Raw genomic sequence first — 14,416 nt, 5'->3', positions numbered from 1 at the left:
ATCAGCTATTCTCTCTGCAAAAAGCTTTGTCCTCCAACAGCTTTCTGATATGCTGCTAATAATGCTGAGGAACCCTCAGCTGACTGCTCATTTCTCATGACATTTACACAGCAAAGCTTGCAGTTCGGAAGAGTCCACAAAGTACACAGGTAAATGGCAGCAAAAGGGAACAGTCTAGTTGACGGGTTCTGACTCTCCCAACAGCTAAGACATTTTTGATCATGCCTAAAGATGGCAGCCATTGCAAAAATAGTGGTGAGCAACACTTCTAGGAATTAATATGCTGTTCTGAAGCACGAATTTGTTTTACTTTCATAGGCATTCTACTGTGGTAGGAAAATAAAATTGTTTAGCTATATGTCATGCCAAGCAACTATTATCCTATCATCAGTAATTATGGTTTTGTACAAGCAATTTTCTCTCTAAAACAAAATTATTCCTTTCATGGCAGCCTAAATGCTGTGAAAACTTGGATATTTTTGATTAGTCTTTTAATATATACAAATATATACAGATACATGCAGATATATACAAATTAGTTTGTGGTGCTGGTATAAACAGGTGTCTGAGGCTTTAAGGGGCTTAAAACCATATAAAAATATCCTAAATATGTTTGGGATTCAGGATTGAGGAAGTCTTTACCAATTTGGGAGTATCTTCAGGCAGGAATTTCTCCACAACAATTTACCCCAGATTACAGGGGTCTGAGGCTCAAGTCTTGTACCAAGGTTACAGCACTTAATGATACCTTTTTTTTTCTAATCTACAGTAATAGAAAAGTAAGATTAGGCTGATAAACACCTATGATCTATCATGTTTGTCTGAAACAGTAAATGAGGATAGAGCTTTGGGGCCTATAAATGAGGACACATAGAACTCTAAGGAATCTGAGGAGGGTTCTACAAATAAGAAATATCTGAAGCCTAGTATCAGGGTCAGAAAGACACCTACATCACATGGAGATCGAAGGAATATCTTTAAATGTTAGGTAAGGCAGGAAATACCACAATGAAGTTCTAAAAGAAAAAAGAAAGAAGGGGGAAAAAAACCTGGGGTGAAGAGAAAAAAAAGAAGAAATAAAATGTTATCATACAGAATTTTTAAAGTCAATGGCATCCTCAGCAAACAAATGTCTGTAGTATATCTATTTAGAAGAGTGGTTATTCACAGAATCATGTAATGGGCAGGGGTTGGAAGGGACCTCTAGAGATCATCCAGTCCAACTGTCTGCTAAAGCAGGTTCACCTACATCATGTCACACAGGAAGGTATCCATGCAGGTTTGGAAAACCTCCAGAGGAGGAGACTTCACACCCTCCTTGGGCAGCCTGTGCCAGGGCTCCCTCATCCTTGCAGTAAAGAAGTTTTATTTTGTGTTCAAGTGGAACTTGCTGTGTTCCAGCTTGTGTCCGTTTGTCCTGTCACTGAGTGCTACAGAAAACAGACTTGGCCCACCCTCCAGACACTCATCCTTTAAGTATTTATAGGTGTTCATACGATTTCCCATCAGTCTTCTCCAGATTAAACGGTCCCAGTTCCCATAGTCTTTCCTCATGTGAGAGATGTTCCAGTTCCCTGATCAGCCTAGTAGCCCTCCATTGGATTTTTCTCTATCACTCTTGAGCTGGGGACCCCAGAACTGGACACAGGACTCCAGATGAGGCCTCACCAGGGCAGAGTAGGGGGGAGAAGAACCTCCCTCGACCTCTTGGCCACACTCTTCTTGATGCATCCCAGTATACCATTTGCCTTCTTGGCCATGAGGGCATGTTACTGGCTCATGGTTAGTTTGTTATCAACTAGGACTCCCAGGTCTCTCTGCAGAGCTGCTCCCCAGCAGGTCAATCCCCAGCCTGTACTGGTGCATGGGGTTGTTCCTTCCCAGGTGCAGGTTGCTACACTTGTCCTTATTGAACCTTATTGAGGCTCCTCTGCCCAACTCTCAAGTGTATCTAGATTTCATTGAATGGCAGCACAGTCTTACTTGTAGGGGCAAAAAATAAAGCTCAGCCTCTATTTCTAAGGCCCTTAAGTTTCTTCATAAGGGTTGCTCTAGCCTTGGCAGCTCACAGTACTGAGTACCAAGACATCATTTTATTAAGAATCCTGTCTTTGCTCTTCTTTTCCTTACTTCCCTGTGTGTCTCAGAGGGAGGTAAGTGCTTTTTTCCAGATGGAGATCCTCCATTTTATTGATTGTGTTGTGATTCTATTTCCACAGGCTTCATAAAACTAAAGTTTGTCATGAACCAGGATTTAGTGAGAGGGATAAAACAGCCCTTTGGTCCAACAAAACAATACAGACGCTGGAGAGCTCATGTTAGTACCATCAGTGCCACCTACTGCCTGTTTGTAAAGTTCAGCGTGTGTATATTGGTGAGTGCTACAGCTTCCTCCTGTAAAATTTGACTCAGTCTATATAAGCATTTTTTTTGGTCTTATTTCTTTTTCCCTACTGTTAATATAGGCAAACCTTGAAATTGCAATTATATTCAGGACAAGCCATACCTAGACAGTTATCTCACTCCCACACATTGAGAGTGTTTCTTCCTCTACAGCACACTTCCTCACTTGCAAACAGGGAGGCTGAAGTTGACTTTCCATCAAAAGAAATTGTCTGAAGTGGTTTCTCTGGAGGAACTGTGGTGTGAAGACAACATCCATGGCTTACTTCCTGGGGTCATATGCTGAATTAGTGTTTTCAGAAAACTTTACCCAAATAGAGTTAGATCAAAGTGTGCAGAGAAGGCAACATCCTGGGAGGTAGCAGCTTCAAAAAGAGTTTTAGGTAGGGCGGAATGCACAGTATTGTCCCTGAATTGTTGTCTCCAGAGAACTGTAGGAAATTTAGGAAAAAACAATACACACTTCATGATTTCTATTCAAAGATCTTGCACACTCAGCCTTCTTATTGTCTATTACCCTTGCAAACACCATTATTTCACTTCTGTGGGCTGAAAAAGAATTTGGTGAGATAATGAATGATGTCTGACAGAACTGAGTCACACTGAATAATGCATTACCAGAAGGCATTTGTATACTTTGGTGATAAGAGCAATAGGGGAATCTAAATAGGCCAGACTCAAAACCAGTTTTACTGTTTTCTAGATTCCTGGAAAATATTTAATCACTGTTAACATTTTAAAAACTACTGCTTTAGGTAGACTTCCCTCTTCCCAGTTCTGTAGTTGTCCTTTGTTTTGCTAAAAAGAAAAAAGGCATATAATCATAGTCTCAACTTTTTCCTCTCTCTGTGTCAAAATAACACCTTGTTTTGGTGTCAGCACAGTATCCCTTTAAGCACTTGTACATCACTGCAATTCAGATGGAGGATAGCTACTGGCTGCCCCTCTGTGGCTTTCTGCACTTGGTGGGTCTCTCCATGGTATGCTAAGTTTTCTCATTCTTAATGTCAGAATATAGCTTTTCTCCTGGAGAACTCATTCTGCTGTAGGCATACAGCTACTCGCGTCACCTCCTTTATGGCAGTAAACATAGATAACTCCAGATGCATCACAGAAATGCCTCACTTAATCCTGACAGGCCAAAATATAATTAAAAGGGCCCTTTGCCCTCTAGCAATTAAGAGCATTTGCAGAGATGAAAGTTTTTGGACTGTCTGTTGGATCTAACCTTTCCTAGGTGCTTCATATGCTTTTCTCTCACTTCTTAAAAAAAAACAAAACAGGAAATCTGGGGTGTCACCGTGTGAGAAAAATCCTTCTTTAATACATGCATATTGAATAAAGTGAAATGTACACAGAATATGAAGGAATCCTAATGTTCATAGTACTTTCTTCTATAGGATGATCTGGTTTCCCACATACTCCAGACAGGAAAAGCCACAGCAGCTCTAAAATGTATGCTTCTTGGCCAGACTTGTTTTCATAAACTGGCTAATAGGGCATCTAAAACCATTAGGATAAAGACACACTCAGAGAAGAAAACCCTGAATCCTTTCCTGGGTAGGCTGTCATGCCTTCCAGTTGACCTTAGAGGGGAAACCTCTTTACTTTGACACACAGCACAGTTGACTCTGCCTGCCAGCTTCACAGGGTGGAAAAGACAGGCAGTGTTTACTCTCACCTTTCCCATTGCTCACTGTTCCCTCTGCTCCAGCCCCTCTTTCTAGGCTCTTTGCTGAGGCAGCTCTAGATCCTAACTTTGCAAAAAAAGAGTTTTCATGTCCATATAATGTCCAAGATACTTTTATGTATATTGACTGCCTTTCTTCTAAATCAGTTGCCTTGGACTTGTTTTATTTTAAGTTGGCTCAGAGCCTTTCCCTCTGTGCTACTATGTAGTCTATGTCTGCTGGTGCAATGCCATTTTCTGAAGTTCCAGAGATGCCCTGGATCTCACCTAGAGATTTGAACACTGCTGAAATGCAGATTTTAGGCAGACTGTGCTCTAAGCTCAGAATTGGATTCAACTGACACAGCTGTCCCAGAAGCGCTGGCTTCTCAACCAGATTTATAAGCACATAAGTGTCTTCCAAGCAGTCAGCTGCTCTGTGGGGCTTTGAGGATCTTAGATTGTGAATTATGAACTGATATCTCTGCAGATGTGTGTACACTGCTTGCAGCATCCCAGCACTGTAGATGGGGGCATGCTATTCCCTGTCTTACTCGCTACTTACTAGTTTCCCTGAGCAGAGGATGTGAGCCCAGAGGTTGGAGAAGTACTGTGGCATAGAAAAAGAGAAACCAGGCAAAAAAATCAGAGACAGGATTGCAAAGAGGGCCAAAGTGTGTCCTAATGAATGGACAGAGCCTTTTCACTCTGTTTAATAAAAGCTGTCAGGGCTGCAGGAGAAAAGCTGTCAGGGCTGCAGGGCTGCAGGAGAGCAGAATGAAGCCAATACCTTGCAATGAATCATGGGAACACACCTGCAGTTAACTGTGGAGGAAGGGTATGAGGTAAACTAGTGCTTAAAGACTGTTGAACTGAACATGGATAGGTAACAGTGTTTAACCTGGCAAGTAATCAAAGATATAATTTAGAATGAGTCTACTAACCTGGTTGGTAAGTGACTAGCACATGGCGAGGTCAGTGGTTGTCAATGGGAGGGTGTATTTCAAGGGGAGGACTCAGGGGCTGGCCTCAAATCAGGTGGTAAACTCAAAGTGTCCTGCCTGCTGGAGTTTGCTCAGGGCAGTACTGAATTTACAAGCCATTGAGTTTCGATTGTCCCCGAGGTAGTAGATACTGAATGCTGTGGCTGAGAAGCTAATTTTTTACCTCCCTCTAAGAGAACAGCAAGCCCTGGCCCCAAAACAGTCAAGACCTTTCTCAGGTCAGTCTTAAATTCTTACCTCTACCAGAAGCTGCTTCTCAAGCTCTGAGGATTTCACTGAGCCAATTTAATGCTGGTGGTCAGACAGTTTAAATCCATTAGCTCCCAGCTATCCGAATAATTTTCTCCTCAGAGCCCAGCACGCTGGCAGACTGCTTTAACCAGAACTGCAGAGAACTGCCACATTAACTGAACTTTTGCTAACTGTTGTGACCTGTGTGGTGAGCATTCAAGGACTGAAGAAAATGCCACTGGCTAGATCACTGTCCATGACTTCTCTTAACGAGCTTCCTCAGTGGGAGGATGAAGACCTACCAATAGAGGATTTGTTGCTTTTTGAAGTTTCTTGGGAAGTCGCCAACAAAGGTTTGTACAACACTCTTAGGAATTAGTATTACTGTTTTCATGGGAGTGGAAGGAGGCTTGGATAAAAAAAGGCATTAAGGGAAGACTAGGGAAAAGTGGGCTGCAGAGCCGTTGTATTGGAAGGTGTGCATATGTCATCCATGTGTAATCGTGCGTGCTGTGTGTGGGCTGCATCTGCCTGTTCCTGTGTAGGATGAGCATGTAGTCAGGACATCTGTGTGTCTTCACATGTTTCACCACCAGGGACAGGCTGTTTAAACAAACATAGAAATTCTATGCCTGGGCATGCAGATTTGTGGATATATAGATGTTGATTTGTACATATTTATATTTTACTTTCCATGCAAATTCACCTGGGAATGTAATTTATGAAAATGAGCTATAAAACAGACATCAGATTCAGAGTAGTTTAGGAGTCTCCCTCTGCCTTCTAGAGCAGTGTGGAGAAGAGGCCAAATTTGAAACAAATATAAATAAACATAGCTGCATTAAAACCACTGAACAAAAACCAGATGTCAATGACCAGCTGTCTTTATGCCAGCTGAAACCCTTTTGGACTGGTCTTTGCAAACACAGGTGCTGCCAGCCAGGGACTTCATGCTTTATGCACGTGTACAGATTGAAGTTTGTTCCCTGCATGCAGCTTGTCAGGCAAAGCGCATGCTGCTTGTTTTGCAAAGACCTTTCTGCCTCCATTTTAAATTCACTCATCAAATCAACTCTTTTTAGCTAGGTGAAGTTCAACAAGGGGGAACAAGCTTCGTTTTTGCCACAAAAGTGAGTTAGTATAAATGAATGATTGACCTCATGTGTCTTATTGTCCTGGCAGATAAACAGAGAGATTAGTCAGGAGAGGAGATCTGTAAGCTGTTAAGATTTTAACTCTAAAGGGGAAATGTGTCTGAGAGGAAAAGACAGTACTAGGGTTTATCCCCATGGTGAAACTGCAATTACTATTCTGTGATAGCTTCTGGTATTTAATCTTCACTGCAGTGCAATTTTAAATTCCTCTGTTTGGGATGATGAAGTGTGTCAATATCCAGAGGTATTAAAGAGTAGTTCTTGCCCTTTGAGTCCCTCTGGGCTTATTTTTCAGTAGCTTTAGTCAAGTTTTGAGTTAATTTCCTTCTGTCAGAACTTGGAACGTGCAACATCTATTTTTGCAGTGTTTATGGTAAGTAAGGCACTGGCAAGCAGATGGCAGCAGATATCTAGGAAATTCAGATGTTCTTTCTAACATCTCTGAACTCAATAGTACATAGAATCATTGGAAGGGACCTTTAGAGATCATCTAGTCCAACCCCCCTGCACAAGCAGGTTCACCTAGATCATGTCGCATAGGAACATGTCCAGGAGGGTCTTGAAGACCTCCAAGGAAGGAGACTCCACAACCCCTCTGGGCAGCCTGTGCCACTGCTCCGCTACCCTCACAGTAAAATAGTTTTTTCTTATGTTTAAGTGGAACATTTTGTGTTCCAGCTTCATCCCATTACCCCTTGTCCTGTTACTATCTACTATAGAAAAGAGGGATGTCCCAACCTCCTGACACCCACCCTTTAGATATTTATAAATGTTAATAAGATCACCCCTCAATCTCTTCTTCTCCAGACTAAACAGCCCCAGTTCCCACAGCCTTTCCTTGTATGAAAGATTTTCTGAGTCATCTGGACCCACTGGTTATAGGTATCACATGATGCAGTTAAGAAAAAGTAAAGCACAAATAGATTTATCTGCCTTTTTGTGTATATACAAAACACAGTGAATCATTCAGTCATCCATATATCTTTTGTTGACTTCACTGAAGCCAAGTCAACTGACACAGCAAAAACTTCTTGTTCTCACATTTTCTGACAAAATGAGTACTTGCGAGAGTATTTATTCAGTTAATTAAAAAATAAGGTGCTATTAATTGCACTGCTTACCAAATCCATATATTCAAATGGGATTGACTGAGCTAGTCATGGCAAATAATTTCATTAGAACCAGATCTTTGTGCAAAGTTCCCATTAACTAAACTTGTCTGGAAACGCCTGTGCAAAAACTCCTTAGCAAGCCCATTTCAGCTTATTTTTCTAGTAAATTCTTGATACTGAAGTTTTTTGTGGAGATCTTTCAGGCATTTAAATGTTTAAGTGACATGGTGAGATACTGTTCCCTGGTGACCTAACTTTTATAAACAGTTCTTGGAAAATATTAGGGCACGGTACTTCTTCGAAGAGAAGAGTAGTCAGCAAAATGTAGGGAGAGTCACAGAAGATACATAGGCTTAGCAAATAGTAACTTACACTGTATATTTCCCACCTGCTGCAGCAGTAGGAAGAACTGTTCATTTGTCTAAGTAGGCTGATCCCATGTAGGTTTAGTAATCTGACACGGTTTTTGTTTTAGTTGTAGTGTTCCTATGTATGTCACAGAATCTTAAGGGTTGGAAAGGACCTCAAAAGATCATCTAGTCCAACCCCTCTGCCAAAGTAAGATCACCTAGAGTAGGTCACACAGGAACTCGTCCAGGTGGATTTTGAATGTCTCCAGAGAAGGAGACTCAACAACCCATCTGGGCAGCCCGTTCCAGTGCTCTGTCACCCTCACAGTGAAGAAGGTTTTCTTCTTTTCTTTTCTTCTTATATTCTAGCTTGTACTCATTGCCCCTTGTCCTGTCATTGGGAAATATAAGCATTAGATGAGTTTATTGCCTGACAATCTGATTCTGAGCACTTCTCGTGGAGGTTTCTTTCCCTCTTTCTGTCAATGTGAAGATGTTTCAGAGTGGCTCAGCATGAAGTTGGTTTGCACTGCTAAAGTGGTATAAAGTTGCTGCTGCCTACAGTTCAAGTCTTTGTGTTAGATTTGTGTATATCACTAGGTGCTTGGTTATGGGTACATTTCCTTGTTGGCTAATGATGCTTCTTAGTGATTCCTCAGTTTCTCTAAGGCAGTGACAATAAGGCTGAATGTCTTCCTCCCTATGAGGAACATGATACGAGAGCTCACAGATAGCTTTCTATTCCCTCATCTATAGACAGTGTCCTTTACACGTGCTGAGCTTCTTTCTGAACCTCTGAAATATATTCTTCAGAGTCTGAGGATGAGGAAGGAATCCTGTAAATTGGAGCACATCTGATTATGTAGTTTGAGAGGGCTTTCATGTGCCAGGCTATCCATAGGGAGAAAGCATTTACTGGGATGGTAAAAAAAAAAAAAGCATTTCTCTGATGGTGCTGATTGGTACTGGGGCTTGAAATGTAGCTGTGGGGAAATACAAGTCAGTTGTATGAATTCAGTGCTCAATGGTCTACAAGTATCTATTATTTCCAGAGTCTCATAATTTCTTTCTCAGAAGCTAGCACAGTGAAGGCATCTCAGTTTGTTTTTTTTAAGTCTAGATCACTTTACACATGCTCTAACAAGCAGAGCTTTCTACTTCTCCATGCTTCCTTTTTGCAACCTCCTACATATATGTTGGAAAGCAATGGCATCTCAGTTACTTTTCTTTCTCTTCTTCTCTGTTTGGAGCAAACAAAGATAAGGTAGGTGAAGGAGAGAATGGTAAATAAAAGGGGCTCATTTGCCAGTGTCACTCTCCCTCCCCCTTCCCCCAAGTCACATAAAAAGGAACTTACCACCTATACCAAGCACGAGGTGGTGATAATATTGCATTGAAAGTTCTCTGCCAAAGAAATGACAAGAGTGCAGTTTATTTTGCAAGATTTTCCTCACTTTATTTGGCTCTTCACAGATGGGCAAGACTCATCCTATGAAGTGGACCTATTGTGTTTCTGTGGCAGAAGAGCTAAAAAGCAGGCAGGCAGGAGCCCCAGTGGTCTGTACCATGTGGTCTGGTGGTAATCATGGGGAAGTTTAGCATGTTTCATCCTTCCCCTTCTCTCCCGGCCACCATGTTCCAGTAACGGCAGGTCTGATCATATCTCTGTGCATATTGGAAAAGAAGGCTGTTTTTCTTTCTTCCGTAACACGAAGACCAAGAACTTTAAAGACAGGAGCACAAACCAAGCGGCTACGAGCTATGTAGATCTTGTGTCTGAAGCCCCATTGATGAAATTTATCAAGAGGGAGCAACCAAGGGCCATTACAATAGCAATAACGGTAACAGTTCTGCACGTTTTCCACAGTGGAAATGGCTCTATCCTCTTTAACCTCTTTTAAGTGTTTGCCCACTGAAAACTGGAGTATTTAATCTGGGTATGGAGGAGAAGTCTAATTCTGTAAATTAGAATAAGAGTTGTTTAGGTTTTCTGATACATTAATGAGAAGGGCTGAAAATGTTTAAGATCTGGTCTGTGCTCTATAAAGATACCTTTAAAGTCATTCCAGTCATATTTAGATTAGTATCTTCTGCTGTACTACTAACAGCTTTTAAATAGAAGAATGCTTTAAAATGCTGGGCAAACAGCCATTTCATATCATCATTAATCTGTGAACAGATTAGCTCAAGAGTAACTGGTAGATGAATTCTAAATATTTTTTTCCCATCCCTATTGGAATCAAAACTTTGCTAAAAAAAACCCACCTTGGTTCATCTATCTCTGGAGCAGAGCTCTCTGTACAGTTTCTCTGGTGAAAACCTGGACTCTTGGAAATCAGATCCTGAATCCACTAAAGTCAGTAGGATCAGTATTTTACCTCAGCTATGTTAAACATCTATCCATGAGGAAAGTGGCTTGGGAGAAGGTGAATGCTGTAATTCGTGACACACCTGAACCAACACACTTTGGGGAGTAGGGATGTTTTTGCAAAAACGTGGCATAAGTACAGCATCAAAGCTCTGTGTGTTTCTAGAGGGGGGTGGTACATCAACGTCAAATCCATCTCAGATGAAATCTTGTGCATTGGGAATGGTGCACACAGAAATAGCTTCTCTGTTGTGGACATCTGTCATAAATTTCAGTATTATTTCAGAATGTGTTTAGAATGCTGGAATTTCACAGAATTTAGAGAGCTTCTATCAAATGGAGCTAAAAAATATATTAAAGACATTTGCTATCTGAAGATGCTAGGCTTTTTTACTTGACATCTTCTACAGCCTTACTCTGGAAATGGTGCCCAGATATCATAACAGGCAACCAATAAATAAATAACTAAAATATCACAAAACATTAGGAAAAAATAAGTTCAAGCCACATGAGTACCCTGATCTTCTGTGTAGCAAAGGTTTGTGAAGGACTTGGCCATTAGCAACAATCTTCAGTTATCTCACTTGCATTGCTTCGCTTCCTATCTCTCTCCTTTTTTGGTTTCTGCTGCTCCTTCTCTTTCTGTCTGTAAGGTGGAGTGGGTGGGAGAGTATGTAAAATGGATATTAGATATTAGATATTGCACAAAGATCTCCAGTTGTGTAGTTAGATCTCCTCTGCTGCCTAACACTGTGTTCAGTAATGGTATGATACTGGGAGATTATTCTTGACTCACAGACTTTTTATTTGTTCAGATAGTTCTGATGTCTATCCTGGAGGAATTTAATTGCTGCTTGGATTTTAAATATACAGAAGAAGTAACGCACCAGGACTTGAGATAAGGAAAGAAGAAAATGAATGGAGATAGCTCCTTTAGACAAATTCATAGTAGTGGTAATATGTATGAAAACATAAAAAAAAAAAAAAAAAAATTCTATGAATTAATTTGTGAGAAAATATTTTTGTTTCACCTTCTATTTTTTAAAGAGATCACTAAGAAAAAGTCAAACTTCTCTTAAATGAACAAAATCCTTCTTTTCCAAATATTTTAGGTCTCTGTTCTGTGACAGTTTATTTTCCCTGGGGAAAAAAAAAAAAAAAAAAAAAAAAAAAGAGGAAGAACAGAAAGGAAATGGTAGAAAGATTTGGTTTTGATTTTGTCTTTAACTTGCTTTCCTTTATTCCAATGCTTAAATATGCTTAAACATGAGCCAACTTCATGCCTGACCACTTTGTAAAACAAGAGAGTTCAGGTTCTTCATAAATTCTAATTCATTGTTAAATGCCTGATAGGTTTGTTCTTATTCTTGTTTGCCAAAACAGGTGCCAGATCAGAAACTCAAAAAATTGGATTCTTTGGGCTAAGATTTGCTATGAAAATTTCTACATGTTGTCTTTTCAAGTCTCTTTAAGAAGAAAAATTTTCAGAATAAAATATAAGGTCAAGAGTTTCCAAAAGGAAAAGACTGAAAAGTTGTGATAAGAAATGAATTTGTCTTAATATAAAATTTTTAGAAGGCACATAATGTTTTCAGGGAAGGAAGCCTTTAATGACATCAAGTTTTAAAAAGATTTCCATTCTGTATTTCTGAGTCCCAAGAGTGGAATTTAGGAGACAGGTTAAGTGGAAATAATAATATTAAAAGAAATAAATAAGGAAATAATGCAAAAATTTTTCTCTCAAGGACATTTAAAAATTTTTAAGGCTTAAAATATTTGAACAAAGCGTTTTTGTGGAGATCAGAACACTAAACTAGCCCTGTATCCACATTTTACTGTTAATTCCCCATGTTTGTGATTATCTGAACGAATTCTCTGAATCTAATCTCTCCTGATTGTGCATCAGTTTCTCATTTTGTCTTCTATTGTTTGTTTTAGAACCTGTTTCAAAGTACAAAATTTCAGAGGCTGCATACAGAAACTTGGAATATCGTGGGGTTTTGATACGTCCCTGTTGTTTGGAAATATTTTCTGTTTATAACCTGATTTTACATTAGAGAAGAATAAGGAAGTTGGAGGTCATTTGAGATTTGTATTAGTCTCTAAGTGAATATGTAAACCCTTACTCTGTTACTCAGTAGGATAAGTAATGCTTTGCTTACCGGCACAGGATTTTCCAGGGAGATCAAAGCAACTGAGGAGATATCATAGAATGGTAGGGTTGGAAGAGACCTTTAGAGGTCATCTAGTCCAACCCCCCCCTGCAGGTCCACCTAGATCAGGTCACATAGAAATATGTCCAGGCAGGTCTTGAAGACCTCCAAGGAAGGAGACTCCACACCCTCCCTGGGCAGCCTGTGCCACGACTCCCTCACTCTCAGAGGGAAATAGTTTTTTTTTACATTTAAATGGAACTTTTTATGTTCCAGCTTTATCGCATTACCCTTTCTCCTGTTGCTTGATACAACAGAAAAAAGGGATGCCCAAACCTCCTGACACTGATCATTTAGATATTTGTAAATATTAATAAGATGTCCTCTCAGTCTCCTCTTCTCCAGACTAAACAGCCCCAGTTCCTGCAGCCTTTCCTCATATGAAAGGTGTTCCAGTCCCCTGATCATCTTGGTGGCCCTGTGCTGGACTCTCTCCAGAAGTTCTCTGTCCCTCTTGAGCTAAGGAGCCTAAAACTGGACACAGGACTCCAGATGAGGCCTCACCAGGGCAGAGTGGAGGGGGAGCAGAACCTCCCTTGACCTGCTGGCCACACTCTTCTTGATGGATCCCAGGATGCCATAGGCCTTCTTGGCCACAAGTGCACATTGCTGGCTCATGGTTAGTTTATTATCAGCCAGCGCTCCCAGGTCTCTCTCTGCAGAGCTGCTCTCCAGCAGGTCAGCCTACAGTTTGTATTGGTGCATGGGGTTGGTCCTTCCCAGGTGCAGCATTCTGTACTTGTCCTTGTTGAACCTCATGAGGTTGCTCTTTGCCCAGCTCTCAAGCAGGTTGAAATCCTGCTGAATATATAAGCTGTGTGAATATATAAGCTACCTCTTAATGATATATAATAGATTCCTTGAATTTGCTATGGAAAAGTAACTTCAAAAGTCCATACACTGTTCTAGATAGTCCTCTGATCTTCTCAAAGTTTCTTTTTTAAGTTACGCCCCATACTTTCCACATACATAGTTTCATTTGCACAGTTTTCTTCCTTTGTCAATTAAAGCTTATGCACAGACCTGCTTTCTCAGTCATATTTCCACAGTAATAGAAAAGCAAGTTTTGGGACCAGGTAACTCAGAGCTTTTATCACATCTATCTTCTGAAGAGTTTTCACAGTCCATAAAAACATACTCTTTTGTTTTTATTCTATGCACTCTTCATTGCATTTTGGGCAAATCAGTGCTCTGAAAGGTTTTTTCACCCTGCTGGGCAACAAATTACAATGGAAGACCACAGCATACTCTCCACTCTTTCCCTCAGAATAGACCTTCCTTAAGTCTGTGACAGGACACACTTTAGGACACACAGGGATCCTAAGTAAAATCTTGTGCAAAGAAACACTTGGCTGCTGGCTATTGAAAACAAAGACCCCACTGCAACTTTCTTATTACTCTTAAAATTAATATCTGTGGAAATTCAGCTACCTTGCAAATCCTAGTATTGAATACCTTACAGTATGAAGGAGGCTGATCTTTACTCCTGTGATGGTGAGGAAAGAGCTTCGGATCACTCCAGTAGTATACAGCTTTGTCATGTTAATTAGAGTCTTTCATCTCATCTCATCTTGTGAGTACATTACTTTCTCTTTTCCCCAGGTCACCAGGTTACTTTGGACAAAAATCTTCCCTTATTCTAAGCTCTGTATTTCTGCCAATTAAAACAAACTAATTTCATGACTAAGATTTCTACCAAGCTCCATATTTACCCATGTTGTATTGAATTGGCCTATGCTCATATGATGTATTTATTACCCAATAAGAACAGATGTGTCACTGTAACTCTGTCACTTCATGGATTGAACATTCTGGTTTATCTCATATAATTAAAATTATATAGTTATCTGAATCTAAGCCATTCAAGTAGTATCTCAGAAGAAATTGGAAGGAATATATAGTGTAATTTACC

At 40.3% G+C, this 14,416-nt stretch overlaps 1 protein-coding gene across 1 annotated transcript in view; it reads left to right on the top strand.

Annotated features, from left to right (window-relative positions):
- Positions 1–5,539: 5,539 nt before the first annotated feature.
- GYS2 (glycogen synthase 2) overlaps positions 5,540–14,416 on the top strand; it is a 54,652-nt gene continuing 45,775 nt past the window's right edge. The window contains exon 1 of the mRNA XM_061988837.1: positions 5,540–5,660. Within this exon, the coding sequence (XP_061844821.1) occupies positions 5,540–5,660 (121 nt within the window). The remainder of the gene's footprint in view (positions 5,661–14,416) is intronic.

This window comes from Colius striatus, chromosome 1, assembly GCF_028858725.1.
Source record: "Colius striatus isolate bColStr4 chromosome 1, bColStr4.1.hap1, whole genome shotgun sequence".
Taxonomy (NCBI): Eukaryota; Metazoa; Chordata; class Aves; order Coliiformes; family Coliidae; genus Colius; species Colius striatus.
The sequence above is the reverse complement of the archived record's forward strand: the minus strand, read 5'-3'. Positions and strand labels throughout refer to the sequence as shown.